This window comes from Phascolarctos cinereus, unplaced genomic scaffold (genome assembly GCF_003287225.1).
Source record: "Phascolarctos cinereus isolate Bilbo 61053 unplaced genomic scaffold, phaCin_HiC Scaffold_1;HRSCAF=81, whole genome shotgun sequence".
In the NCBI taxonomy this organism is placed as follows: domain Eukaryota; kingdom Metazoa; phylum Chordata; class Mammalia; order Diprotodontia; family Phascolarctidae; genus Phascolarctos; species Phascolarctos cinereus.
The window spans coordinates 37,462,742-37,474,919 of NW_027555514.1; the positions used below are offsets into that span (position 1 = coordinate 37,462,742).

General features: G+C 47.9%; 1 protein-coding gene across 1 annotated transcript in view; it reads right to left on the reverse strand.

The window, feature by feature from the left end:
* Window positions 1-12,178, reverse strand: part of GALNT15 (polypeptide N-acetylgalactosaminyltransferase 15) — a 48,087-nt gene that overhangs the window by 25,547 nt on the left and 10,362 nt on the right. Inside the window, exons 2-3 of the mRNA XM_020987227.2 lie at window positions 6,336-6,502; window positions 1,231-1,435 (exon numbers count right to left, since the gene is read on the reverse strand). Of these exons, the coding sequence (XP_020842886.1) occupies window positions 1,231-1,435; window positions 6,336-6,502 (372 nt within the window). The remainder of the gene's footprint in view (window positions 1-1,230; window positions 1,436-6,335; window positions 6,503-12,178) is intronic.

Below are 12,178 nucleotides of genomic sequence, written 5' to 3' on the forward strand. Positions count from 1 at the left end.
GTCTAAATCCATGATTCTGCGATCTCTCCAGGCTCTCTCATCTCTGGCATCCCTCACCTCTGACCCATCTGCTTCTCTCCAGCCATGGTCGTCAAGCTTGCCTTAGTGAATGCTGGATCCCACAAAGGAAGTGGCTCTTTTCCCTTTGCCTTTCGTTGGTGGGTCAGAGGGAAGGATGGGTCCTGGTGAAGTGGCCTTCAGGTGGTCCCATGAGGGGCCACATTTCCCTTTTACGTTCCCGAGAGTCTCGAGAAAACAACCCTTATCTTTGTTGTGTGTTAGTGAGCAGAGGTCTTTCCCACAGGGAAGCCACCCACTTTAGGTCCTTCCAACAGAAGAATTGCTTTCCCATAACCTTGGGGGTTTGGTTCCCCTGGTGTTATCTCGGGTCAGCTTTTTGCTTTGACTGAGCCGGCCTGCAGCCGTGGGAACCCACAGAGCCCGATGCCCTCTGGGTGAGGAAGGGAATCCTAGCTCGCGTTCATAGAGGGTCTGCAGGCTTCCGCTGTGCGTCCCTCACAACAGGTGAGGAGAGTTGAGTGTTCAGTGCCTTCCCCGTGGTCTCACAGCTAGTAAGGGTCAGCACCCCTCCCACCAGTAGCAGAGAGCCAGCAGCTGAGCCCTTCTGTTCAATGGAGCTAACTCCTGGGGTTTACAGAACCTCTTTGGCAGAGAGAAATAGAGGCAGGTCCTTCATCCCAGTAAGCTGGGAGCTCTGGCTCTTAGTTTTCATTCATCAGTTCTAAGGACCCAGAAGATTGGTCGATTATCACTCTTTTTTTTAATCTACCCTGGACTTGATCTAGCGCATTCAGAGCTTGGTCTTTGCCCCTTTAAAGAGGAAGCTGGGTGGTGCAGTGGGTAGAGAGCTGAACTTAGGAAGGCCATAGTTCAGATCCTGCCTCCAACACATTAGCTGTGTGACCCTGGATGGGTCACTTCACCTCCACCTGCCTCAGTTTCCCCATCCATAAAATGAAGGTGATAATAGCACCTACCTCCCAGGGTTGTTGTGAGAATAAAATGCGATAATATTTGTGAAGAGTTTTACAGGCCTTGAAGTGCTGTTGTTATTGTTATTGTTAGCTTCCTTTAGTTTCAGTTCCAAAGCCCTTTGACCAAGGAGGAGGCAGCCCCCTGCTAAGTCACTCCCCCCCCCCACCAGTTCGATGGGTAGGTGGCTGGGTCCACACCCCTGCCCAGGCCAGGTCCCCTCCAGGATGGCGTTACCTGTCACCGGCTATTCTGCTGAGGAGGGGCTCCAGCCAGCCCTTGTGGCACTCACAGTGGGAGTCCATGAAGACCAGCACATCCCCAGCGGCCAGGGCGGCCCCCAGCATGCGGCCCTTAATGGCACCCAACCTCTTGTTGCTTCTGAGCAGTCTCACCCCCTCCAGCTGGGCCACATGGTCGCTCAGTGCAGACTTGAGGTGGCCTGGAATGAATGGAATGGAATCATCATCAGTGCGTTCTGGGGAGACTCGGAGAAAGCCCAGCTTACAGGGAGCTGGGGGGGGGGTGCAGTGCGTAGAGCCTGGGCTTGGAGGCAGGGAGATCTTCCTGCCCCAGGCATTTACCAGCTGGGTTTCCTCATCTATAAAATGGGAATAATAATAGCACCTACCACATGGAGTATGTGAGAAATACTTCACAAGCCTTACATAAATACTAGCTACTGGGGCAGCTAGGTGGTGCAGTGCATAGAGCACTGGCCTTGGAGTCAGGAGGACCTGAGTTCAAGTCCAGCCTCAGACACATAACACTCACTAGCTGTGTGGCTCTGGGCAAGTCACTTAACCCAAATTTACTCACCAAAAAAAACCAAAAACAAAATCATAAGTACTAGCTATTAGTAGTAGTAGTGATAGTGATAACCACTGATTAATTAGTAAAAGCGGTAAGTTAATTTATTTCTTAAGTGATAATAAATGTTGATTGATTAACTGTTTCTGTTATGAAGAAGTTAATTAATTAGGCTAACCCACTGGGATCAGTTTTGGCCCTTTGGTCAAGAACGTTATTATGTCATGGCTTCAAGGATCCATCATTTCGCCAGTATCCTCAGTCATAATTAGCGGTTTTGGCATCTGGGGCAAGCAGCATGGCATAACATCTAAGGCTGGCAGGACCGTACCCTTAAGTCAACTTTGTAATTTATGGAGTCAAAGTCATACTAGAAGTAATGAAGACAATTCCAGTTGAGTTGGAAGGAAAATTAATAGCTGTTATAGCATAAAGCAGATGAAGGAGTGTGACTGCAATGTTTCTGTGCCCTCTAGATTTCAGTTCTGGGGGGCTTAGGCCAGCTCCCCCCACTAATAGAGGCCTAGCGAATGTGCTGGCAGACTTCCTCTAAGGCTTTTTTGCATTTTATGGATATTTTTTATGCCTAAAAATTCCAGGTTCAGTACTAAAGGAATGACTCTATAATGGTGGAAATTTAGGCCCCTTGATCAGGGATGAGGTACCTTTATAATATACCCTCCTACCTAGGGCCTTCTGAATTTGTGTGGCTGAAAAAAAATCATCACCTGGTGATGAGGCTCTGACTGTTTCTGGGCCTAGTCTTAGAGCTCTCCCAGTGTGATAGCGATTGCTAGAGCCCGTGTTTCACTGGAAGGGCATCGTCAGGGGTTTGGGGCAAAGGAAAGAGGTTTGCCACGCTTCTCTGACCTAGCAGAGGAGGTCTTGTTCATCAGACAACGGAGCCCAGCTGCCGCTGGCCCTGCCTTCCGAAGGTTCTCTGGGCCAGGGGGGGACCTTGGGGTTGGAAAGCAGGCCAGCCTGCTAAGGAGGGCTGCAGGAGGGCTAGGGGGATTGCTAGGGTTCTTGTCCAGCTGCCCTCTGAGCAGAATGATTCTTACCCAGGAGGTTTGGTCTTCCCAAGTTCCATGCTAAAAGAATGAAATAGAGATAGGGGTGGGCTGGGCTGAGGGAGGGAGGCTCTGCATCCGCCCTGGAGATGAGCGCTCCCAGGTGCGCTCCCAAGTGGGGACCTTTCCTGGGGCCCGGGATTTCTAGAGCCACTCGGCACTCGGATCGGCCAGTCGCCAGTGGGACTCCTGACGGGGAGTCATTAGACAGACCACTCTACCTTGCAGAGTGATTTGCCTTAACGATCCTCTTCTATTCACAGAACCCAGGGTGAGCGTTCAGATGACCTCCCCAAGGAGACTGGGGAACGTTCTGAAACCTTCAAGCCGTGAGGCAGAGTGAATAAGGACTCCTTATCATCTACTGCAGTCCTCATTTCACCCCTGGGAAGAGCACAGGTAACCCCCCTGCCGTTTGGGCACAAGGCAGATGCCATCTGGAGGCAATGGATGAATGGATGGATGGATGGATGGATGGATGAAGGAAGGAAGGGAGGAAGGAGGGAAGGAAGGGAGGAAAACGGGAGGAAGGGAGGGAGGAAAGAGGGAGGAGGGAAGGGAGGGAAGAGGGAAGGAAGGGAGGAAGTATTTATTGAGCCCCTGCTTTGTGGTCTGATCTTGATCCTAGCTCTGGCGAGTTACTTGAGAAGTTCCCAGGTCCATGTGGAGCATAAGCACTAGCCCAGAGAGGTCCCCTTTGGGGACCCAAATACACCCTCTTACCTTTGGGAATGCTGAGCCTCTGTGCTACAAAGTAGCAGGCCTGGGTCACCCTTTAGTCCCCTAATTGTTATAGGATCATCCTCCCTTCCCCCTGGTCATTTGGTCCAACTCCCCCATTTTACAGATGAGAAAACTGAGGCCCAGAAAGTTTCCTAAAGTCACACACATAGTGTAAGTATCATCAGATTTGGGATTTAAGCCCAAGTCTAAGGACTCCAAAGTCAGTGGTTTTATGTTGTTGGTTTTGGTTTTTTTGTTTTTTGGGTTTTTTTAAGGCATTTGGGGTTAAGTGACTTGCCCAGGGTCACACAGCTAGTAAGTGGCAAGTGTTTGTTTGGTCTGAGGCCGAATTTGAACTGAGGTCCTCCTGACTTCAGGACCGGTGCTCTATCCACTGCCCCACCTAGCTGCCCCCCAGAGTCAGTGTTTTTTTTCCACCAAACTAGCCCACCTCGTGTCCTGTACAGTAATACAGGTTTTATCTACTTTTTAGTCGACTGGCCGCCTCCTCCATTTTTTCTCTATTATTGTGTCTGTCTTTGACAAAACCTGCCCTCACTGGCTGCTAGGAATTCAGAAACCAGGGAAACAAGCTTGTTGTAAGAGCCTGTGAACATGGAGCCAATGATGACCCACCTGAGGAGCTAAACATAAAGTGCCTGGGTTTTGTGACAGCTGTTTCAGAGGTGATGGATTTCTCCCCAGGGTGTGCTGGTAGATGTTTAACAACTGACTGTCCAAAAAGGCACAACACACTTGTAAGTTTAGGCTAAATTATTAACATTTTCTCTGTGGCTTTCTTAAATCTAGACGATCAGCAAAACAAGAAATTGAACCCGGATTTGTAGCTTTTGCTAAGATTTCCAAGGTGTGACTGCTCACGGTGAACATTTAACAATCAGCTCCCCTGAGCCTGTGCATTGGGCTGGCTCCAGCATACCCCAGCTCTAGAAGCCTTCAAGGAAAAGCTGGTTGACCCCTCATGGGGTATTTTGTGGAAGGAACTTTTGTTCGGGGGTGGATTTGGATCAGAGGCCTCCAAAGCCCCTCATACCCAGGTCCTCTGTGTGATGATTTGGGCATGCAATCAGACTGAAGCCACAGCCTCCACTCTTCTTGTCCAGCCTGGGCTTATACACCTCTGGCCTCAGGGAGCTTACTTCTTTTCTTTTGGAGGCACCCAAGGCCAAGTGACTTGCCCAAGGTCACACAGCTAGTAAGTGTCTGAGGCTGGATTTGAACTCAGGTGCTCTGACTCCACAGCCTGTGTTCTATCCACTGCGCTGCCCAAGCTCACTGCTTTTCCAAGGCATCCCCTTCCATTTTGGGAGTAACTGCTAGGAGGTTCCTGTATGTGTCGAACCTAAATCTTCCTCCCTGTAAACTTTACTCTCAAGTCACTGAACCTCTGTTGGCCTCAGTTTCCTCATCTGTAAAAGTGGGGGTGATGACACTAGTGCCTCTCCTCCACAGTGGTGAGGATCACAAGATGTGAAGCACCAGCACAGTGCCTGGCACGTGGTGATGGCCATAGAAATGTCAGACGATGATAACACTGATGAGCTCTCTGGTGGCACGGTTTTCTACCGGGCTGCCCTTTGGGTGTTTGCAGGCCGTGCTCGTGCCCTCCGCTGAGGCAGGCATTGTCCGTTCCTTCAGCCTGGGCTGAGAGGCCTTTTCTGTGGGGGGAAGGGGTAAACTGGGAGGAGTGGGGAGGGTTGAAATTGTCAGATGACTGCTGTCTGGCTAAGCAGGGGTGTGACTGTATTGTATTTGTGAGGCATTTTAACTTCTGTTTTCTCTTCTGATCTCCTCAAGAACCTTGTGAGATAGACCCGAAATGATACTAATACCAGCAGCATTTATACAGCCTTGGAGGTTTGCAAAGTGCTTTACAAATATTCCCTCGTTTTTGCCTCATGACAGCCCTGAGAGGTAGGACAGCTCTAGGGTCACTGCCTAGGGACCATTAGAGATGGGCAAACTGAGGCTCTGATTTCATTGGCCAAAAACTAACACATAAGCAGACGAAAGCAGCAAGCTAGGTCTGGCCTCGGCCATGTGCTAGCTGCTGTTTTCAGTTGTGTCTGACTCTCCATGACCCCCCCTTGGGGTTTTCCTGGCAGAGATACAGGGGTGGTTTGCCACTTCCTTCTCCAGCTCATTTGACAGATGAGGAAACTGAGGCAAACAGGGTGAAGTGACTTGCCCAAGGCCACATAAACAAGTGACTTAACCTCCCAGGGGACTATGACTCCGCATGAGGCCACAGAGGATCAGCTGATCTGCACGGGCAGAGGGAGAATCACTTTGGGGGGATCTTTCCCAGAAAAAAAAATACTAAGGCCCAAATGGTCATGTGACTTGTTCAGGGTCACTCAAGTAGTAAGTGGGAGAGCCAGGGTTTAAACCCAGGTCCTCTTACTACAAATCTGTCTCTCTTTTCCACTGTGCCATGCTGTCCCTGCCCTCAGAGTGTACTTTTTTACAGGGAGGGGAAACTGAGGCACAAAATGATTATGTACCTTCCTGAGATCACAAAGAGAGTTGGTGGCAGAACTAGAACCCAGGTCTCCTGAGTCTTGGCAAAGTAGCCTTTCCACCAGGCTGTACCATGCTCACCAATGACTGTGTGCTGAACTTCCCCACCCACTACCCTCCCTGGGACCCAAAGCCTTAGACTTTAAGAGAGAAATGGGCCAAAGAGGGGGATGGGGAATGGAGGGAGGGAGCCTCTACCTTGTTGGCTGAGGTCATCAACAAGGATGATCTCCTTGAGGAAGGGTCTGGGGGTCGTGTCCAAGACACTGTGCACGGTTCTGAGGAGGGTAGACCAGGCCTCGTCGTGGAAGCAGATGATGATGCTGGCTGTGGGCAGATTGTCGCCATAGTCCTGCTGCAGACACCTGGGGGTCAGAGGATGGCGGGGAAGAAAAGCAGAACCAAGGATAAGAGGCCTGAGAATGACCTTCCAGGGGGAAGGGGCACATTCTCCTGGCTCAAAATGGGGCTGCCCTAGACTATGTTTGCCTTCTTTCAGTATAGCAGCCGCTCTTAACCTGGGATCCATGAACTTTAAAAAGATAGATCAACAGACAGACAGGCAGACAGATAACAGTACTTCAATGTGATTGGATTACTTGGTAATTAATCTTAGGTATTTTATTTCATGCATTTGAAAACATTATTCTGAGAAGGAGTTCATAGGCTTCACCAGCCTGACAAAAAGGGGTCCATGACACAAAAGTGGTTAAGAGTTTGTGCCCCGGTACCACCTTCATGGGGTGCTACAGGGAGTCAAATAAGACAATGCTTGTATAACCCTTGTTACTTGTCAGAAAGTTCAGCTGGCATTCTTTAATTTGTTCCATAAACAAACAGGCACACAGAAAGTTGGGGGCAGGGTGGGGGAAGGGGATGCGTTTGAAAGGGACAAGCTGCTTTTCTCCCCAGGACTGAGAGGCCCTGAGACCTAACTTCATGATTCTGGGATGTATTGTCCTGGGCAGACAGCATTGTTTTCTGCTTGGGCTGTGAGATGGAATGGACTGGTGAAGTGTCTAATTGATCTTCCCTCTCCTTTCCTCTCCCACCTCCCCCACCACACATTTATAGTGCAGGCATGTGACCTCAAGATTTTCCTATTCCTTAAATTGTTTCTAATTTATGATTTTTTCATAATACCTTAGAAGCTACTTCCCCGTTGATATTAAATTATGACTGGTCATAATTTGTGAACGGCTGGGCTTTGGTGGAACTAGTGAATGGTTGGGATGGTTATCAAAAGGAAGAGAGGCCTGATCCCTTTGTTAAAATAGCTAGGGTTTCTTTCTTTTTAAATCCTAGCTTGGGGGGCTCAGAGCTATAATAGAGAATTCTATGATTTTGATTATTAATAATTTTTTATAAACTCCCCCAAAGCATAATTCAAACTGAATCCGAGGTTTGTTTTCTATCCTTGTAACTCTCCCTGGAAAGGGGGAGGGAATCTGAGAAGAGTGGTCACATCCCAAATTTCAAAAGTGGAAGCAAGAGGGCAGAGGAGCACCTCTTCCTTACACTTCCCTTTTTAACCCTCCAAACAGCTCCACCAAGCAATTACATATGTATAGCACTTTGCCAACCTTCAAGTGTTACATGAATATCAGCAAGCATTCCTGTGCTTGGCTTTTCATTAGATTTTTCATACTTTCAGCAAAGAGATGCTTGTGTTCTCTTTGTCCAGGTGGAGGGAAACAGTGAGACTGAGATCATGAGATTGTATTACAGAGCTGGGCCATCTAGGCTAACCCCTGATTTTATAGGAAACTGAGTCCCAGGAACTTAAATTCATTAAGTTTAAATTAAGCTTCCTAGCTTAGCTAATTGGTGTATTTTTGCCTAGGTAGTAAGCATCAGAGGCAAGATTTGAACCCGGGTCCCCCAGCTCCAAAGTTCACACTCCTTCCACTATACGATGGTGAGGATGTCAATGGAGCTGGGGCACAGTGGGCTGCCTAGAGCTATCGTCGTCTTGCTGGGGCTTTGAAAACTGTGGGCAAGCCTTCCCCAAACCGGGGGCTTCTCCGGGCAGTGCACAGCAGAGTGAACCCTGGCTAGAAGCAGACTTCATTTTCGAGGGTGGTGAGTCTGGCCCCTTTCCATGAAACCAGAGAGTCATTAGTGGAGGGGAGCGGAAAGCCTCAGAACTTGGTGTGTTGGGGAGAAGCATCTGTACTCTGGGCGAACCTGGCTTGTGGTTTGTGTGCGATGATGAAGCTGTTTGACATGATTCTGGACCAGGGAGCTGAATATTACAAACAGAAGTCTGGCAGGCAGTCACGTCTCGTGGCCTATTAGAACCTTTTAAGAGAAGCCAGAGGTTTATTATTTTGTGTCTGGCAAGGCGTTGTGAATGGGAGGCAGGCCCAGTCGGGGATGCACTGCATGAAGCTTCTCACTGCGGTTCCAGGTGGGGCTGGAAATAAGGTGTTGAAGTGTTTGGTTTCTTTTGGGGGAGGAGAAAGGGGGGGGTATCATCTGCAGAGCAGGGGCTTCTCCATCTTTGTAGGGACGCACATACAGTGATGTTGACATGAGAAAGGTGGGGAACAGAAGCTCTGAGAATCATGTCAAAACCAGGCTTCCTACATCCCACTGGGCTCTTGAACACACAAGTCTCGTGAGGTTTGGAGGCGACCTGAACATTTCCAATGAGCAGTCAGATCACAAATGCCATTGTGTGTCTGATGGGAAAAGAGGGGGTGGGAGGGAGGGGACAGGGGAGAAAAATGTCTTTTATAATGTAAGCTCCTTCAGGGAAGGGACCGCTTTGTTTTCATCCATGGGTCCTCAGTACTTTGCACACAGCAGGCGCTTAATAAATGCATGTAGACTTGAATTGAATTTGGTATGCCAGAAATAGCCATGGTTTTAGAGTCCCAAGACCAGGTTTCATTCACATCCCACTTTTGTTACCTACTACTTTTGTGACCTGGGGGGAGCCACTTCACCTCTGGACGTTGGCTGCACCATCTATAAAGTGAGGGAGCTAGGCCAGATGTCCTCTGAAGCCTCTTCTAGCTCCAACTCCGTGGGCTTCTACACTGGCCATGTATCATACATGTAACTGGGGAGGTCATTAGATTCAACCAAGGACACAGAGGAGGAGCCTTCTTTATGTATTTGGAAGGAAAGGTTATGGGAAAAAGAGGCAAACCCAAAGCAAAGAGCCATGCTTGGGCCTGGGATTTTTATGAGCCTCCCCCTTGACTAGTAAATTGACTGGGAAACTCTGGTGGTTCTGGGAAAAACTATTTTATTCTGTAACTGAGAAACCTGGTGCTCCATGAGGTGCAGTAACTGTTTGGTAGTGGATGGGGTGCCAGGATTGGTTCTCATTTGTTGTGAGCCATGGATGGACCCCCCTGGCCTTCCCAGGCCTTCAAAAAAGCTAAGACAACCTGTAGCCCCAAACTAGGCACACAGGCTCTCTCTAGGTGGAAATTTCCTTATCAGAAAAAAGAAGTGACTGATCACTCCTAGCACCAACATTCCTGGCTGTGTGATCTGTTGTCTTGTCCATCCTCACCAACCTGGACAGGTGGCCATGAAGAGGGATCAAACCCCAAGGTTCCTTGGTGCCCTGAGGCGATGTGATAAAGCTGCAAGTGGCAGATCTGCATTGTTACGAGGGAGTTTCCTCCCTGAGAATTCCCTTCTCCAGGGTCAGTCCGATAAATTATATTCAAAAGGAGTATTTCTGTCACAGACACTATAGAAACAAAAGAGAGCCACGTGGGACTGGGGCCCATTTTAGGGCAGCTCTGTGGTGCAGTGAATAGAGAGTATTGGGCTTAAAGACAGGAGGATCTGAGTTCAAATCCTGCCTCAGAAATTTTCTAGTTGTGTGACCCTGGGCAAGTCACTTAAACCTCACTCTGCCTCTGTTTCCTCAACTGCAAAATAGGGGTAATGATAGAATCCATCCCATAGGATTATTGTGAGGAGAAAATGAAATAATGTATGTGAAGTGTTTTGCAAGTCTTAAAGCATGCAAATGAGCTATTATTAATAATTATTTTGATTTTTTTCTTTTTTGTTGGGGAAGGCAGTTGCCGTAACCAAAGAATTCATTCCCATGTGTCCATACTGCTGGTGATGAGCCTCCCCGTACTTAGTGAGGCTTATCATCAGATAGCAAATAAAGTCTGTTGGTAGGGCTGCCATCTTTGAAGTCATTTCAGCAAGGAAAAACCTGCTAGACCATGTGCCCAACTGACATAGTCTTCAAAAGCCCAGGGTCACCTCCCCTCCACACCACCACGGAATGGAATAAACATTTATTAAGCACCTACTTTGTGCCAGGTGCTATGCTAAGCACTTTGTAAATATTATCTGATGCTATGGGTCATCAGAGTAAGACTTGTGGGGGATAAATAATTATATCTATATTTTTGGTCTGATCCTGTGAGTTCATTGGTAAAGGGAGCTCCTTGTGAGGAAACATCCTTCACCTATGCTGATCAGCAGTATCTTAAAAGAGTTGCCTGGGACATTGAAGGGTTAAGTGACTTGTCCAAAGTCCCACAACCAGTATTGGTCAGGGACAGGGCTTGAACCCAGGTTTTCCTGACTCTTAAGTCTGGCTTTCTAACTACTAAGCCATGCTAACTCATCATTATCATCATTAAAAATAGGATCAGACTAAGAACAAAAATAATAATTTTATTTATTGTTGACTAGTATAATTTGACTGTATAATTTTGCTTTGTCTTACTGTTCTAATATGATATCAATCCAACAGATAGGAACTATGATCTTATAAAGCTAGCCTCTGGCACAGAGCTTTGCACACAGTAGGCACTTAATACATTTGAGGAATTGAACTGAATTAGATCTCTACCATGGCCTCCCCTGACATCAAAACGTGAGAGCTGGCAGCAGTCATAACAACAGCATGTAGTTAGCTCTCTAGGTGGAGAAGACATGCAGCTGGTGCAAAAGTAATGCTCAGCCCCCAGATCCAGTGGCCTTGGACACAGCCAGAGACACACCCATGTACTCCGCCATGTTCACACTTACCCAGGCTCTGGCCCTTCCTGGGGAAAGCCCTGCTCTTGGCAGATGGGGAGCCAGCTGGATGGGGGGCTGGCGGAGGTTTGCCTTGTGTCGCCTGCAAAGTGGATAATCCATTCACAGAGGACTGAACGTTGACCGCACCCTGGATATAGAAATCACTTGTCCTTCAGAAAATGCCCAGCGCTCACACAGGCTTGAGCACAGCTGACCTCTCAGCAGCCCTGAGAGGACAAGCAGGTTCTATTGTCTGCGTTTTCCAGAGAGATGATTTGCCCTGAAGCACACGGCAAGTATTGACTTTGATTAAGTAATGAACTCAGTGAATTCACCTTTATTAATCACTGTTTCTATGCAATCCTTTTTTGCTCATTTGCCACAACAAATGAGGGTACTGATCGTCGTATAACACCCACATCTCTGGTACTTTCAGGTTTACAAAGGGTTCAGATCCCAACAACCTGGTGAGGCAAATCTAATAATAATATTAGGCCTATTTTAGAGATGAGTAAACCAGGTGACTCAGGGTCATACAGACGTCAAGGGCAGAAGCTAATATTTCAGCCCAAGTCTCTTGCTGACCCTTCCATCTGCTTCTCTCTATATAATTCAAGTCAACAGTTTAATTCAGTGGACATTTGTTAAGCTCTTACTAAGTGTCTGGCAATATGCTAGTGCTGGGGAATGACAAGAATAAAGCAGCCCCTGCCCTTAGGAAGCTTCCACTCTACTGGACAACATGCACACAGAGAACTGAATGCAAATGTAGATGAAGTCAGGGTTTAGAGAGAGATCCTGGGAAGGATCAGAAAAGGTCCCAACATCATTATCATCATCATCATCATAATGGCGATGATGGTGACGATGATGATGATGGTGATGGTGATGATGGTGATGAGGGTGATAATGGTGATGGTGATGATGATGGTGATGATGGTGATGAGGGTGATAATGGTGATGGTGATGATGGTGATGATGATGGTGATGATGGCGATGATGGTGATGATGATGATAATGGTGATGGT